At 42.4% G+C, this 18,176-nt stretch overlaps 1 protein-coding gene across 2 annotated transcripts in view; it reads right to left on the reverse strand.

Annotated features, from left to right (window-relative positions):
- The window catches only part of epha4l (eph receptor A4, like), a 49,837-nt gene extending 34,885 nt beyond the window's left edge, over positions 1-14,952 (reverse strand). The window contains exons 1-3 of one of the 2 annotated variants that reach the window (XM_019861559.1): positions 14,638-14,945; positions 13,190-13,257; positions 10,284-10,947 (exon numbers count right to left, since the gene is read on the reverse strand). In XM_019861559.1, the coding sequence (XP_019717118.1) occupies positions 10,284-10,947; positions 13,190-13,257; positions 14,638-14,743 (838 nt within the window). In that variant the 5' untranslated portion in view covers positions 14,744-14,945. Of the gene's footprint in view, positions 1-10,283; positions 10,948-13,189; positions 13,258-14,637 lie in introns of both variants that reach the window. The other variant, XM_019861560.1, reaches the window with a different exon arrangement.
- Between the last annotated feature and the right edge of the window lie 3,224 nt (positions 14,953-18,176).

The following is an 18,176-nucleotide window of genomic DNA, read 5'->3' on the forward strand; positions in this document are numbered from 1 at the left end:
GTCGAGGTGGAGAGGTGTGTGTGTGTGTGTGTGTGTGTGTGTGTGTGTGTGTGTGTGTGTGTGTGTGTGTGTGTGTGTGTGTGTGTGTGTGTGCATTCCAATCTTTGCATGCCGCCTTTAACTTGCCTATGGGTCTTTTTTGCCCCACTGGTTAGTCTAACTAATCTGTCCTTGCAGCTAAGAAAGGTTGACTGCTTGTGGATATAATGAGTTCCTTATAACTTATTACTCTTGGGCTACAATGTGTTGGCCTTTAGCTTTAAAATGAGAAACACAAAGGTGTAACTAGGTGGGTTTGGATCCACCTAGTTTTAATCGAAAATTCAAGAAGTGCAAAAGTAAACCTGATGGGAATGCTAGAAATGGGGAAAAAAGGCCTAAAATTTGCAAAGAAGCTTTGATACATGGAGGGGGTGGATTTGTCACTGTGTCAATAAAACGAACATGCTAAATTTGACTGTGGAAACAGGTTTTGCACTGAAACGATGACACTACTGGACCAGAAACCATGTCGCGCGTCTATATTGTAGACACAAAAAATGGCAATAAAGTTACGTTTGTTTGGGGGAACGCGCCTGTCCTCCCATACAGACGGAAAATGAAGTAGTGGTCTTCTTATCTCGGACGATAATCTTCACATTCTTTGCCGTCTCCTTTACATGACAGCTCGGTATGCAGTGAATGCTGATGCAGCAAAGAGTTCGGACTACCAAGAGTTCTTCCAAACCAAGAAATATTGATCAGCAATCTGTGCATCACTTTTGTTGACTGTCAGCCAATTGAGTTGTGGCAGAGAGAAACTCTCATATGACATCATCTCATGGCCCGGTCTCCCATCCTATCAGTATTCTCAAAATTGAAATGCTTTTAGAAGCTGTGCAAACGAGGCGGTGGAGTGCAACGTGAATATTTAGAGAGCATATTTTAGATGAACTTATACAAAACGTAATTGATTGATTCCAATCGACATCATGCATTTTCCCCATTTCTTAAGTTTATATAAAATATATGAATTTAATCAATCAATTATGTTTTCTATAAGTTCATCTAAAATATGCTCTCTAAATATTCATGTTGCACTCCACCGTCTAGTTTGCACAGTTTCTAAAAGCACCATCTTGCTACCGCGATGTGTTTCTTCCTATGTAAACAGCAGCCAAAATGTCACGTCAATTGTCAGGACCAAAGCCACAAAACTTATTCCCATGCTTCAGTAACTCCCTTTTGTTTTATTTTTTATTTTTTCTAATTTGATTAAAATCAGACAATCAGGCAGTTAAACGACATTGCTAACATTGAAATCAGAATACTTGAGATAATCTGCAGCATGTGCTCTGTACTCTATGAGGTACAGTCAGCAGCAGTGACAGTAATATCGTCCGCAGCCACCACAGGTCGTGACCCAACTCCAGCAGGCCTGTTCAGAGAGCAATCACCATCAATACGCATAACCTCCCACTTCACCTTTCACATCTCCAGCCATTTATCACGCCAACTAGACAGAAGTCCATTCATCATTGTCTCGTCTTCCTTTCACGCACTTCCTCCATTGAACACATTTATGCTTCTTCTTGAATACATCTAAATGCAACGTGCAACTCTTCTATTTTCAACCGCTTTCTCCTTTCTTGACTCTCATTCACAATCAGTTTTTCTTTCCCTTCCCTACATCCCTTACGCTCGACATAGTGTGTGCCTGTGAGGGATTGTGGTTTTCCTCTTCCCCTTCCAGCAGCATTTGACAGCTCACTGTGGATCAGAAGGGATCATGGTTTATAATCCCAGAGACGTGCCCCTGCATGGACACACCTCTGCCTCGGTCACTGATCTGCAGCTTTGGCTCCCCAGTGCTGAGAACCCTTCACATTCCCGAATTACATTCTCCGCTTTCCCGTTGAGAGGATGCAACGGACAGGGAACATTAAGCATCTCCAGGATCCTATGTATGTATGTACAGGTATGTATGTATGTATGTATGTAAACACATAATCATTACCAGTCATTCAGTGAACTTCAGCAGGATTCCAGGGTTTCTGTGTTTCATGTAATCGAGGGATTTTGACAAACAACAGAGTTCTTTCAGTGTATTTATTCAGGAAAAAGAACAAAGGATTGTTTTATTGTTGTTGTTTTTTTTCTCAGTGTTACATAATTAGATCGATGTTGTGTTACATTATGTGTGCACTGTGCAAGGTGGTCGTTTTGGTGTAAGGACAGAGAATAGTGACTGGTCTCTCTAGCAGACATCCTATAGTTACTGCATATATTAGTATTAATAATGTAGTTTATATTTGAAAATGTATATTTATTTTCTGTGGCCCGGTGGGCTAGTGGTTAGCGCGTCGACCTCACGGTGCAGAGATACGGGTTCAATTCCAGCTCGGGGCTCCTTGTGTGAAGTTTGCATGTTCTCCCTGTGCTTGCGTGGGTTTTCTCCGGGTACTCCGGTTTCCTCCCACATTCCAAAAACATGCATGGCAGGTTGATTGAACACTCTAAATTGTCCCTAGGTGTGGCTGTGAGCGTTCATCTGTGTGTGCCCTGCGACTGGCTGGCAACCTGTTCAGGGTGTCCCCCGCCTACTGCCCGAAGACAGCTGGGATAGGCTCCAGCCCTCCCAGCGACCGTTGTGAGGATAAGCGGATCGGAAAATTGATGGATTGATATTTATTTTCTCATGATATTACTCATATAGTTCCTCAATGATTGGTTAGTGCCGCACTAAACTCCATTTGGAACGTCCACAAATATTACAAAATGAATGCACCTTGCCTGATAAAAGGTTAAAAGCAAGAATCACACAAAATGCATTTTGTACTGTTGTATAACAAGGTGATTGGATTAGGTTATGAAATGCATCCAAAAACAGCCTTGCATTCAAATCCAAGGATAATTAACCACTGTACCATTTGCAGCCACTGCCGTGATTATACATGGGGTCTGAGTTCATTAAAATGGATCCTGCGTCCTGTGCCAGGGCAGATTACAGAGCAGCCCTTTATTGTAAGTGTTTTTTTTTTTTGGGGTCATAAGACCTAACTGATAGCCACAGAGCAGTCTTTGATTTGGCTACCGAATGTATGCCCCGCAGGGAAACAGATGACAACGGAGGAGTAGCAAAGACCACCTTCTATCAGGATGGGAATCTGAAGATAAAAATCCACACCAGAAAGAGACATTAGGGGGTCTAAATGTTTCAAGGTGTTTGCAATCACCCTCCTATTGTCAGACTCCGAGTGAAACTTGGCCATCAGTCTGATGAGCTGTTGGGCTGCTTATTTAGTCTCGGATCTCACTGTGACTATGACACTCGTAAAAGTCGATGATGGAACTTGTCATATATGCCCAATACAAAAGCACAGAGCAAATATAGAGAGGATAAAGGCTTGGACATACGCTTGGCAAGTTAAGTCTGAAAGTGGATGTACATGATACAGAAATTCTATTTTGCGAAGCACTGGCGCATGTATAAAAAAGTTTTCTCTGCCCCGATTAAGGCACAAATGATAAGGTATGGATGTTAGCACAGTTTTGTTGTTGCGGAGTGTTTGTCTCTGTCTGTTTTTCTATTTCAGCAACAGGTTGAAAGACTGTGGACCAGCGAAGATTCAAATGCAGCAGTGGAAGCAATTAGGTCATCACTCTCATTCGGTCAGTTCTGTGTGAATACATCAAGTTTCAACTTTCACTTTCTGTCGCAGGCGATTTACTCGAACAATGTGAGCTGAAATTTAAAACTGCCATTTCTAAAATGGTACTGTGTATGCCCATCTTTAGGCAACAGCTTGACCCAGATGAGAGGGAATGGAGGTGTAATAGTGAACTAACATCTCAAGTACAGCAAAAGCACAGTTTGCAGACTGTAACTAAATCTCTCTCCACTTCACTTCCTCTTGTGATTTTTGTTTCTCTTTGTCTCTCTACCACCCTCTTTGCCTCTCCATCTCCCTCATCCATCGTCTCAGCTCTACCCGGCAAGAAAGGACTCTTCTTCCTCTTTTGGCAACAAAGACGATGGCAGAAAAACCCCTCTCTCTAAAATAGGCTGTGCCCATTTGACGGCCAGCCACTTCTTCCTCTGCCTATACATCAGTCCATCTCACTTTAGAAACACCTCTTCCGCCTGCCATCTCTCAACTGAGGGAGAAAAGTGTTTCACGGCGGAGGGGGGAGGTAGGCAAATTTAATGTGAGCTAAAAAGAAAGAGAAGGGCAAGAGAGCAAGAAGGAGAGTGTGCACAAGTGCGGGTTGAAATGGAGAGAGGAGGAAAACAGCCGGAGGAATGGGGGAAACGGCATTGAAGGGGGATTGAAAGAACTGCAGGGTTGTGATGCTACAGCCAGGGGTATTGATTCAGGGGGCTTTTGACATGCTAATTTGCTTGCTGACTGCTTTAATCGCTCCCCCTTCCCATCATGAGCTTCAAAGAGGATGCTTTTCAAAAAGATGGCCGAGAGGAGAGGAGATGAGATTGAAATTGTGATGTATTTCTTCCACATTCTGATGTTTCCGGAGCAAATGTGGAGCAAGCGCCCGAGTAAATACATCCATCATGTTAGTTGACACATTTTTGATGTGCTGAGGCTGAACTGTTTTGCATAAAAATGCAATTGTGCCAATTAGTCGAGTTGACTGACAGGAAATTATGCAAGCACAAATGCAAATTAATGACAGTGATAGAGTGACTTATTATTAGGGGATGATTATATCATCATTCAATACTTTTTGTTTTTTTGTTTGGGTGGGGGGTGACTCAGAAGTCTCATCACTCTCCTTAATGTGATTGTAGATTTCATTTTACTTTGACGTCACATTTAAGGACAGCGCCGTCTAACAAAAGCACAATTCATGATGTATTGTGTTAGATGTGGATGTGTTTTTGTCCAGGACCCAAAGGCCTTATTAGCAAATGGAGTTTTGGTGATTTAAGTGTAAAACAATATACATATATTTTTTTAAAGAATATGGTTTTCAATTCTGTCTGGGATCAATCTAACATCTAATAAGATTTAAGTGAAACAAATTGCTCTAAGTTAGAGATATTTGATCGATGATAACACTTCAAACAACGCTGCAAATGTTGGAATGGTTGTTCAGTTCGTATCATTGTCAAAGTTTTATGTTACGTGTTCTGTTGTGTTATTGGGTTTTTTTTTTGTTTTTTGTTCAAATATTCTGTAAAGTGCTTTGCTACAGGTAAAACTGCACTATATAAATAAAGATGTATTGGATTATTTTGCTATTGGATTATTTTGCGCTTTTTATTTCCGTTATTTCACATGAGATGATTTATTTGAAAATGGAACAATATGGATGTTGTTCGTCTTTGGAGGTTCAGCTTTATTTTAAGAAACATTTATTTCCACCAGAGTGCTTTGAATGGCAGGCGGAATATCAAATCTAGACATCGCCTTTCAAAGACAGCCATTTGAGTGGAATTCCCTTTTTTTTTTGTACTATTGGCATAAAGTAAGCTAAATATGTTTCGACTTGGATGCATATACTGATAGGCAACGCAGCAGACGCTGTGGGAGCTGCAAAGCCATCAACTCGGGTCACACTCCATCACCGTTGGCTTCCTGCCCTTAACAGGGCACCGCGAGCAGAAAGAGAGGGGTGGTGAGTGTCAGGAACTGTGAAGGAAACAAATGCGGCAGGACAGCATCCCATGCAGGAAAAACATTTCAGCACCTCAGCTTAATGATAGCGAATTACCATCAGCACTCGTACCGCCCCTCCCCGTTTCGACTCGTCGAGGAAATGTGTATTAGGGGTATGGACTTTTTTTTTTCTTTTTGGGAACACATTTCCAAACTTCTCTATTTCTTCTTATTTTAGAGGCAGTGGATGAAAATATGTGAAAGATTTTGTCTTCCATTCAACATTTGTTGTTATTTCCTGCTCTTGTTTGGTTGATCCCTTGTGTCTTTTCAGCAGCACAACCGAGCCTCTCTGGTGGCAGGGTGAGTGATGAGTACATTCACCTCCACTCTGCTGGGCTCCATTCCGCTCTCAGTGTCGACGCCGGTGTGCTAATGCATACTAATATGCGCATCTGCAGTGCAAATTTGCAAATATGTGTCTACGTGACTACATTATGCAATATGCATTTTTTTTAGGTTTGAGAGGATGGACGTTGGTTTGTACAAAAATGTTTTGAGCATGACTTGGCTGGCATTTGGACCACTGCGCAGGTTTTTGGGCACACTCCCACATTGTGTTTGTGGAAACAATGACAGATGATGATGTTCCATTGTGTTATCTTTCTTCCAACAATGAAGATAATCTCATTATTCAAACCACTTCCATTTTACAAACACGAACCACCTGGACAGCCACAATAGAATGTTTGTAAAATAAAAGCAGCGTCCGGAAAAAAAGGACCTTAATGGATATCAGGAACTTAAACTGAAAGGAGGTTGGAGGGAGAGACCTATGAAAAGAGAAAATACGATACAGACCAAACTAAGACAAACACCCACACAAACAAGGACAGTAATTGTTAGCTTGTGTGAATGAAGAATGTAGGACGGAAATTGATGAATTGAGATTCTTATTTGCATAAAGCCACCAGCGACTATCAGTCTTAAGAGAATCTGAGTTGATTTTGGATTGATACTCCCAAATGCATATTTCACACTGTCAACAGGGCGAGGGCGGGAATGGGGGGTAAATCCCCGCGCACTCGGGAGCAACTCCATCCCTAAAAACCTCTTAACAGATGTCTCAAGTGAAAATAAACCCGTCATATTTTGATATATTTTGTGGTGGAATGTCATTGTTTTCTGCACCGAAACGCTGAACAACAGAGGATGTTTCTTGGCATTCCTTTAAACAAACATATTCAACAAAACAAAACATTTAGCTATTAGCTTTCAACTTTGCATTTAAGGTCGTGTTCAGGACCAAACTATCACAAGTGTATGTTTTACGTATGTGTTGTTTGGAGGTGAGGGGAATGTATGTGTTAGTGGGAGGGGGCGGGGAGATGGGGAGTTGTTTTGCCTAAAGTGTCTGCCGACTTCACACGTTAACAACACATTGTCCACAACAAACACACAGATTGACCAATGCAGCGTGTACTGTAGATAAACATCTGATATAAACACAGAAAGCCGACACATTTTCCTAAAAACAAACAGAATATGATGATGATGATGATGATGATAGTGCAGAAACCAAATTGCTGCCAGTGCACTTCATTCTCCTCGCCCTGCCTGACGAGACAAATTGTAATTACCATCGGCCCAGAGTGACACATGTAGTTCACTAATCTCCCCTCACCCCACCAGCACATCAACATCCGTCCTAAAGCATGAACCCCGTCACCAGATGAAGAGCGAGAGGACGCCCTGACCCCCACCCTTCAACAACAGAGCAGCGAAAGGGATCCCAAATGCAAACATACAGAGTCCTCTCTTTTTTAATCAGGGGCCCCTTGGACCTCCGTGCCCCGGTTGCCCCTCTCGCTTTAGCCTATAGGCAACACCCTCAGCACTCTCGGCCCACCTTGAGCACAGACGCACACTCTACACAGCTGTCAAAACCCTGATGCCTTAATCAATCCTGGATCCGCAACCCTGTCAGACACAGTGCTAAGATGGATGCACGAGGGGCTCACCTCTGACCTCTGCCAGTGGTGGAGAATGCAACTCCTACATGCTCGACCCCCCTCCTCTCTCTCGCTCTCTCTCTCTCACACGCACGCACGCATGAACACACACACACACAGACACACACACACACAGACACACACACACACACACACACACACAGTCCCTAAGTACCACCAGCCACACTGAGCTCCGATGGTGCCCCCAAACAATGACGGAGGAAAGCCCATTCATCCTGCGCTGGGAACAAGAAACTAAAGAACAGCTATAGTAATATATAGAAAGAGCCAAAGAAAACCTGTATTATACATACACATTCACAAATAGAAGATTGATATAGAACCATAATCAAGATTTAGATCACATTAAAGTCATACCCTTCATGTCTCAGAATGCCTCTGTCAAAGAGAAGTTAAATGACTCTCATAAAACGTGTCAGACTGGACGCTATTACACAGCTAATCAATGCACGTAACGATTGAGCCCCGATTTTTTTTTTAACCTTTCGGTCACCTGAGCACAAGCAAGCACACAAACAGCATTAAGTTACCGAATTTAAATGTTCTTCCATTGTTACTAGGCGATCAAAGCAAGAATGACGCAGCTAGCTGAAGTAAACTGAACGTGATGGACATGATGGCTTGAAAAGAGATTGCATGCTTCATATGATCATGGTTTCCAAATCCTTTTTTTGTGTTTTTTCACTGTATGGTATTTTTTTTCTTCTGAAATGTAAAAGATTTACAGTCGTATTTTGAGGTCTGCCCAAAGTGGGGCACTCACAAACTGGGCGAGGCTGTCATTTTGATTTGAAGTGAACACATTTTAGTAAACGCTATTGAAGATTCTATTAAAGTCTGTAACTAAATACCAGTCACGGTCTCCTTTTTAAACCGTCCATCTATCCATCACTCTGAGGAAAAAAAACAGCTTTTTTGACAACTCAAATCGGTTCGTTTTTGTACGGGAGCACAAGCACATGTTGTCATCCAGAACCATCTGTGACCACTTGGACAGCTTTTCCTGGGCTCCCCAAGCAGCTAGCGCTACCCCTAAATCACTAGTCCTGTTTGTCATGCAATTAGTCCAAGATAAAGGCTCCCCATAAATAAAGAGAGGCGTCCTTGTCTGCCCCCTTGTTAATCACCCGTGCTCAGCCTATGACCCCTCACTGCTGAGGCCCTGTGCTTATTGAGTGTTAGTCCCCAACGGTTAGTGGATGTTGTGTAGGCTGCACCAGTAAAATACTCTGACAGAACCCGCAGTCGTTTGTTTGGTCAGATGAAAAATATGCCTCAACTTGCTCACATACTGCACTCAATCTGCAAAGCAATCCTAATTCAATCTAAAAAAACCCCAAATAAATAAAACAGAAATAAAATTCATTGTCATGCTGGCAGTGCTTTCCATCCATCCATCCATTTTCTGATCCTTATCCTCACAAGGGTCAAGGGGCGTGCTGGAGCCTATCCCAGCTGTCTTCGGGCAGTAGGCGAGGGGACACCCTGAACTGTTTGCCAGCCACTCACAGGGCACACATAGACAAACAACCATTCGCACTGACAATCCAACAGAAGCAGGGGTAATAATTAGTGTTCCATTTGCCTGCCACGCATGCTTTTGGAATGTGGGAGGAAACCGGAGTACCCAGAGAAAACCCACGCAGGCACAGGGAGAACATGCAAACTCCACATAGGAATCGAACCCTGCACCTCTGCACTGTAAGGCAGATGTGTTAACTAGACTACCACCATGCCGCCCTGCAGTTCATTCCTTCTGATAAAAAACCTGGAAGGAGGAATCTTTCCTCTGACCTTTGACTCCCATCATACAAACCATTGCAGGATCACAGCTTGCTAAAGAACAAGTATCCTCGAAGGGCTAGTCCCCACAACCAAAGACACCCCCCCCCCCCACAATTACTTTCGCACTCCCATCGCAAACCTGCAGATTTTCACTCCTCTTTTACCTGCTCAAAATGATTAACTCTAAACCACATTTTTGTCTAAAGCTCTGCAGTCCCATTCGAGCAGGGGTGCCCAATCTTTTTTTGGCAGGCAATCGCAGGGCACATATAGATGAATAACCATGTGTGCCTTGCGATTGCTAGTTCAGGGTGTCCCTCGCCTAGTGTCCAAAGACACCTGGGAAAGGCTCCAGCATGCCCTGTCACCCTTGTGACGATAAGGGGATCAGAAAATGGATAGATATAAAACAACAGCAACATGCACACACGCACGAACGCACACACACACACACACACGCACACACACACACACACAAACACTTTTTTTTCTTTGCTCCACGCCCCTCTTGTGGTCTACATGGGACCAGTCGGCAGTCTATCGGTCAACCACAATGGACTGGTTAGGCACTCCTGCATTAGAGCCACCTACCCTCATCCTGGAGTCACCAATTCTCAGGGGATAAATCCCATTGCACAACACAGTAGGCCTACTAATTACTTCATCTACTTTCATTATTATATCTATTGCCCAAGCTGAAAAGAAAACTGCAGTGAGAACATTTGAGGCTAAAGATAGGGAAAGGTCGAGGAATTGGTTTGGATCAAACAAAGAGAGCATCAAGTATAAACGCAATGGAGGGAGCGCGAGAGCTGAATATTTAAAAATGTTGGATCAACAAACAGAGAATGTTTCAGTTTCTTACCTTGGCAGTCTGCATTTCGCTCCTCGTACCCAGGGTTGCAGAGGCAGTTTCCAATGGGCACCAACCACTCTCCATCGGCTCCGCAGTACATTTTGGGGATCTCTTTCTCCTCTGAATTATCCACGCAGGATCCACGAACCTCCACCAGCGAGGAGGTATCGGCTCCAGTGATTGTATCAGGAAACTGGGCCAAGTTACGCACCGCCAATGGACATTTCTTGTAGAAGACCCTGACTGACACAAGTGCAATGCAGGCTCCGACATCCTGGAAGGCCAAATAGAAGCCCTTGCGGGTCAGGGCACCTACATCGCGCACCTCTGTATTTAGCTTCATGATGCGGTCGCCGATGTCCACCTGAGTGAAACTCTCATCAGCGGCGATAGTATCAATTTTGGCAAACTGGTTTTCACGAATGTAGCGCTCTTTGTCGTTGTTGGACTCATAGTAGTACAGATTGAAGGTTTCCTTGCAAGTTCCCATAAGCCCAGGAAGGCTGTTGCAGTCTCGTAGGGTGAACTTGATCTCGATGTAGACGCGCTGGGCGCCTCCACGAGAAATCCAGTCAGTGCGGAGCCAGTTGTTCTGGTTTGGCTCCATGACATTGCACACCTGGTACGTCCGAATGGGAATGTTCTTCTCATCCATGATGCTCACCTCCTCCCACTGGTGAAAGCGCGCAACCAATTCATGTTACAAAAAGGCTTTCAACATATCTGCCGAATAAACATGCGTGAAAACCTTTAACCATTGTAAATAGCACAGCCACCTTACGCTGTGTTTTCTATGCTATTGCTATTTATTATTATATTTATTCAACACATATATTGCTAATGCTTTATTTTATATTGAACTTATATTAAACTGTGTACAGTTCTTTTCTGAAACATTTATTTTGTGCAATGAAACACTTTACCCCCCCACAATTTTGTTGGTGTACACTGCTAATTTCCCCAGTGTGGGACAAATAAAGGTTATCTTATCTTATATCTTTGAGCAATACACTGCGGTCATTTACATTAACACTGTCATAAAATTTGATCATGTTTTTCTCATTTTAGAACATTATGAATGACTGTTCAACCAATTGAATTTAGAAAGCACACATTGTTCATCACTACAAGCTGCTGAATGCTCATAATTATGAATACCTTGCAAAAAAAAAACACGCAGGAAATACAAGTCAATATATCTCAGCAGTGCTATTAATTGATGGCCAAACTTTATGCATATTTTATGAATTGCATCTAAGCTACTTGTTAGATTCCAATCGACACTCATGCGGATATTTACTGTATATAAAGGATTTGCTTGGCAGAGAGAGAGGAAATTTGCATCTTCATATCAAATACTTATGTGATGCTTCATGAACTCATAACACACGCAAGAAAAAAAAAACACTTTATGGCTGGTCTGTGACATACGAGTCATACTGTAATGTATGCCCATTTTAAGACATGAAGAGACAAAACACGTGTCCGCTACTTCTGTTGGTATGAACTCATTGTAGGAGGAGACGTAGACAAGGGCTGCTTGGATTACCTTATCTTGCGTGACTAGTCTTATTTCGTCTGAGCAGGGATGGGGGTGTTTTTAGGTACAAGTGTCCCTTCTTGACAGGGCACTACTCAGTACATTTTTTGCTGTGAGTTTGGTTGGAAAAATGAACGTGTTGGCCTGCTGCTGTATCTACATCATTGAAAAACCAAGATAAAAATAACCACAACAAAGGAGTGTACGATAACCATTACGCTGTCAGAGTTGTGTGGTACCTTAACATAAACAACGTTATTTAGAGCTTGTGACTATGATTTCAGAAAATCTCCAGCATTCCCCACGGCTCTGGGCTTTTCCGCTCACGTCATTGTGTGCGCTTGTGTTGTGGAAATCAAGCACCTTTCCCTAATCTTACGGAGGAGGCAGAATAAGACCAATTCGCTCTAATGAGAGGATGAATGCAGGCTTGCTGAGGCTGCCAAGTCTCTGTCAGTCACTTGTTTGTGATTCAATTGCAGAAGGGGGAATATGAGCACAGCACTGGCCAGGTTCATTGAAAACAGCTTCTAAGCAGACCCTGCGGCAGCTGCACCATATGTAATTCAGTTTCCCCTGGGTTTCTTATTTATTAAATAACATAGTGGATACTAACTTGTATTAATTTTTAGAAAACATTAACGGGTTCATTTGAGGCCATGGATAAACTTGACTAGTGTTAAGAACACATTCTATCGAGCGGGACGATATCCAATCAGAGGTCAAGCACTATATCTTCGTTATTTCTTCCAGTATCATTACAGTTACCGTACATGTCTTATTTTTTCCTCAACAAATTTACTGTGACATCTTATTCAACCATGGATCATGCATTTGGTTGACCCTGCCCCCGATTACGAGAAAGCAGCGGTCATTCCCTTCATCCAGTGGCTATAGCTGAACCCCACTGTACTCTCTCTCGTACTCATTCGATCCAGAGGTCCCCCTCTCTACCAACAAGCCAACCCACCCCCTCTTCCTTCCACTCTCTGGTAGAAAAGGATATAAAGTTTCTCCACAAAGGGCGATTCAATTCATCGTCTATTCAGGAAACCTGACGCCTGCTGCAGTATTGCCCCTCTGACCATTACAGAGAAAGGCAGCGAGAAGAAAGGGGAGCATGTTTGAGGGGATGACTACAGGGGGTGTTCCAGGGAGTCTTCATGAAGCATACGGAATGTTTTTAATCATTTTGTTTTCAGGATTATGAAGAATGTCCTTTGATCTTCATTTTAGCATAAATGATCAGGGATTAGGGTGAAGGTTCACCCTAATCCTCGATTGGGTTCACCTGGATAACAACTTTGCAAAGAGAATATCGCTTCCATTTTCTTTCGGTAGAGAAGTAAAAAAATCCTGACAAGGAGACACTTACCCCTCCTTCTGTTGGATTGGCGACCCATCCTAGCTCCCCCTGTGCTGCTCTGGAGTCCAATAACGTGACTAGAAAGCAGGAATAGGAGAAAGGTACATTCATTCTGAGTCTGGTCATACACATCAGCACTGGCACGTTAGGTTGTCCAACTGAACTCCAACAAAGTGAGAAAGAAGAACACAATACAGCCATCTCGGGAAAGAAACTTGATTTTTTTTGGGGGGGGGGGGATTTTAACGTGCATGCGGACAAGGAAAAAAATGTTTTTGAAAACAAACCTTATAAAAAAGCAATTTTATATATATATATATATATATAAAATTCTCCCTAACGCCATTTGTAAAACGAGAAACTGTGTATATAAAACAAATGTTACAATTACATTTTTTTAAATTTAAACGTTTGATTTTTTCCTTTTTTTTAATTTAAAAAAATCACTTAAAGTAACTATAATGTCACCCACCCTTTCTTTGAATCTTTAAATTAACCCCCCCCCACACACACACGCACTTGTATTGAATACCTGTTTCAACAGTGTTAGATATACTGTAATCGGAATCAATGACGAAAACGTCTATTTAAACTTGAACGCACGCGTTTCACTCGATAAATTGATCTGAGTGAACCAGAATCATTAAATATGTGCCAAGCAAATGGCCAAGAAAAACTGATTTTTTTACTGACGTTTTTTATACCTAAAAATAAACAAAACAGGTATTATTGTCATGCACGCGCATGTATTTTAAAATGCATACAAATAACAGCATACATTAGTTTAAATGCACGTGTCAATGGACAGCTGGAAAACATTCCCCAATATTCTGAACGACAATTTATTTTGGACATTTCATTTTTGCAGCATGACGCATACGCTTTATTTAAAATTTTCAAAGTAGCCGACGTGTAAGGCAGCCGGGACACGCGCAAAGAGGCAGCGGACCAGTCGAGGACCTGAAAACCTACGGAGCTGTGCTTGGTTTTATCTTAGATGTTTCATATGGCGCTTATAGTGCGCGCACTTGTACACCACACATTCTATTACAATTTGTCCAAACAGAAAATATTAAATGGCTAGTTTATCAAATGTCCGTCGCTAACCAGAAAATGGAACGCGACTGGCGCCGAAGAAGACCCCGTTCGGTCGGATACCGATGCGCAAATGACGCGTAAAGTCCTCGTTGTCTTATCTGTCCAACAATTCGGAAAACGAGTTATTTTCAGGGTCTTTGGTTCTCGTTAGAAGGTCCGAGCCGATGCCAGACCTCTCCGAGTGCCTCCTCGATGAGCATTTAGTTGGACGACTTTTGCTCCAACAAAGCAGTGTGAAAGTTGCAAACTAAGCGTGTCAGTGAATTTTCATCAATTAAATTCTTTGCAGCTGGACGCAAAGGTTCACACATAGTGAGAAGATAAGCGAAATTAAGACGTAAAGCTCACGTCACTCTTACCTTCATTAGGCGGGTATGTCCTAGACTGGGAAACAAGTGTAGAAATCCCAGAAACAAGAAAGGCAACCGTGAACAAAATCCCCGCCATGAGTGCCATTTTTGCCATTGTGCCGGTTTCTCCTCTCTTATGCTTTATCTTTTAATTGTTTTCTCTTCTTCTCTCGGGTCCAGCTTTCTCTCGCTCGCTCTCTTTCTCTCCCTCCCTTACCCTCTTCCCCAGTGGAATAAGGGATAGAAGCGGACACCAGCACAGAGACGCACCACCCGGCGCACCAGAGGCTGGAGGCGGGTCTTCACTGACTAGAACCCCCGTCAATCCAAATGGGAAATGGATAGAGAGGGTGGAGGTATGGGGGGGGGGGGCAAATAACTCGGCCCCACCCGCGTGAACACCCCGCACAAGTCACTCTCTTCTCAGTAGCTTGCAGAGACGAGACAGAGATGGAGTGACGTGACATTTCCACGCGACATTTGCCACACAACCATCAAATTCGACGGGTCACTGAGTGACATTTAAGGATAAACTGCGCCGAGTCTTATCCCGGGGGTCAACAAAGCATTGACAGTCAATTCGGCCATCTCCGGTCAGCCATCAGGTCACTGTGAGGCTGATAGTGGAAAGGAAAGTGTGCAGCCATTAGTCTATTAACTATAGCACATTTAATGGCCTGTATAACTCTTCTCCAATTGAAGTCAAACGCTTAATATGCAATGCAGCAGTTCATGATGCTGATCCAGCTTGTTGTCTGGCACCAGTCAAGCGCAGACGCCGGTCCAAGGTGAGTCGCATTAGATCAAGGTCGCCACCTAGCGGGCGATATTGACGCCTGTTCCGCCTGCAAAATTGAATTAAACAACAAGCATCAGTGTGACCTTCTTAATAAGACACAGAATTGCACTTTGTGGAATTGACTATTTCTATTTTGGGATCGAAGACGAGCCCACATTGGATGACTCTCTCTTGCTTTAGTTTTAATGTTGCACCAAGCATTTGTGAGTGGGCAAATCAAGTCAAGTCAAATTTATTTATATAACAAAAAGTCTCAAAGCTCTTCAAATGCCCACACTTGACAAATATTAACGACATCCGCTGATCTTAACCTCCAGGAGGGCAAGGAAAAAACTAAAAAAAAAAAACAACAGCGACAATTTGGGTATATATATATATATATATATATATTTTTTTTTTTTTTATCAGTTACATTCGCAAAATTTGGCCGAAATTGAAAGCCTCATAAAAATGCACTAACGTAGAACAAACTGAAGTCTCCGCAACTCTAAAATCAATATTTATTATGAATATTGAAACTTGTCTGTCCTATAGGTGATGTGAGTCTAACAAATTTGTTAAGTATTGCATAAATTGTAATCGTAAATAACTGCAGCACAATAATTAGGTGTATGAGTCCGTTGATGCCACTGTTGTCTGTCCAATAGGTGATGTGAGTCTAATAAATTTGTTAAGTATTGCATAAACTGTAATCATAAATAACTGCAGCACAATAATTAGGTGTATGAGTCACATTGATGTACTTATTGCAGCTCTTGAATGACATAATTAGGCTCCTCCTCCTCATACATCTATTGGTAAGAGTATAGAGTTACAAAGTAAATAGACAGAATGTCCCGAGGTTGATTCTTCCTTTCTTTCTTTACACAGAAAGCTAGACGTAATAACATACTTTCAAAAAGCCAGTTTGAGAATTTTGACCGAGCATGCGCTGACATATTGAGGTTCTCTTACTCAGGTTGTCTGTCGCTCCCTGGAAAAATTCCCGTTGCAGCAAGGGGGTGGTACTGTCACTGTATGCGTAGGATTACAAGGCTCTTCAAGGCTATAGACTTCAAACTACAGATAATTTCCCCCAATATCACATTAATGGGAATCTGGATTGTGTCTTTTTAACACATTATGTGGCTTTTATAGATTACAGAGACACTTATTCAGCTGGAAAAGATTCACCTTGCCTGAGTATCCTTGAGCAAGTCATTGGATAACATCTCCAAGGTCTTCGAGCCTCTCTTCTAAGCCAAAAGTGAATTTTATCACATGGATCCGATCCTTGTATTTCCTTTGTGGGAATTTTCATATCCGAATACATCTGTACCGACTACGGCAGCCATCATTTGGCGTGTCCAACTTGTGTAATGATAGTGAGACTGAACAGGCGACTGCGGCTGTAAGACTTGCCGAAACTGAACAGGTGTCTGAAGGTTTTTTGTGACGACATATAATTGTGAATGGGAAACACTGTTTCTGGCTTTTTTTTTTGGTCTCTTTATCCCAATATAGTTGAGCAATGTTTCGTCGTGTGTCATGACATGGTGAAAAACAGCAACTTCAGTCAAAAAGTTGGACAGTGGTCGAGTAGCAAGATGTTTCATCTTTTCTTCGGCAGTAATAGTGGAAGTCGGCTGATGTCTGGGTGGGGCCTTTGCGGTGGTCCTAACGGAGCGAGAGTGGGCAGGTTTATGCCTCTTGTCTTCCTTTGTTTGTGTCAGTGGTTTTGATTGATGACACTCCCATCATTTCCTTTATTTTCCTGTCAACCAAAGCATCTTTTTTTCACTGGAGGATGGGGGGTAGGAAGAGCACACACTCATCTTTTCCTCCTTCCACAAACCCACTTAGCTTTCTCCAGCTGGCATCTGCTGCCCACACATCTGCATTGTGTGCCAATCACACACGCTGTCTCCCAATCCTTTGTTTTGGGACCAGCACATGCACACACGCTCCCTCAAATTAGCTCACAAATTCCAGGACAGTTTTGCAATACATCAAACTGATGCTGGGAATATTTCTTTCACTTTGGATGCCATATGTGATGACATCATTTAGAGAAAAAAATATATCGAAAAATTTAACAGTTGAAATGAATCTGTAGAAAATCACGATCGAATTGTGCGGACAGCTTCATACTAACACAAACTGACACGGCACTGCAGCTAATCCCCCACTGACAACATAACTGCAACGCAGACCTATAATCAACTCGTTGTTGTGTGATTCAAATATTCCAGGACAATGGGCAATTTCCTGCTTCAGAGTCACCCTGTCACCATTATAAAACCTTCATTGTCTACACATGTAATTTTGAGGAACAATTTAAGTTTTTACTGCACACAACTGCCCGTATATATTGTTGTTCTTCTCTTCGGTACTTTTTGTTTTGACCTTATTCAGGCATTCAGACTCATCATTCAGTGGAAATTGCAAAAAAATAAATAAATACATTTTAAAAAAGGACAACAAAACCCAAATATGAAGATAAGCATGCATACTTTGATGCTTGCAGGGTTGAGGTCTCCTGGGGTATTCTAAGGTCTTGAATGTCACACCCAGTGCTGGTTAAACCTCTGAACTTTTGTGTGAATTTAGTGGCAGATTGTCCGAATATTTTGGTGTAATGCAGAATTTTTAGAGCCAGGGGCAGCCAACTGTAGCGGTTTTTCTCCATATTGAATAAGGTGCGATAAAACGATTCGTATGAATCAGATCATGCAAAGGGAATTCATGTGCCATCTCCTCTAAATTAAGT

Source organism: Hippocampus comes, unplaced genomic scaffold (assembly GCF_001891065.2).
Source record: "Hippocampus comes isolate QL1 unplaced genomic scaffold, H_comes_QL1_v1.1 scaffold122, whole genome shotgun sequence".
NCBI classification, from domain to species: Eukaryota; Metazoa; Chordata; class Actinopteri; order Syngnathiformes; family Syngnathidae; genus Hippocampus; species Hippocampus comes.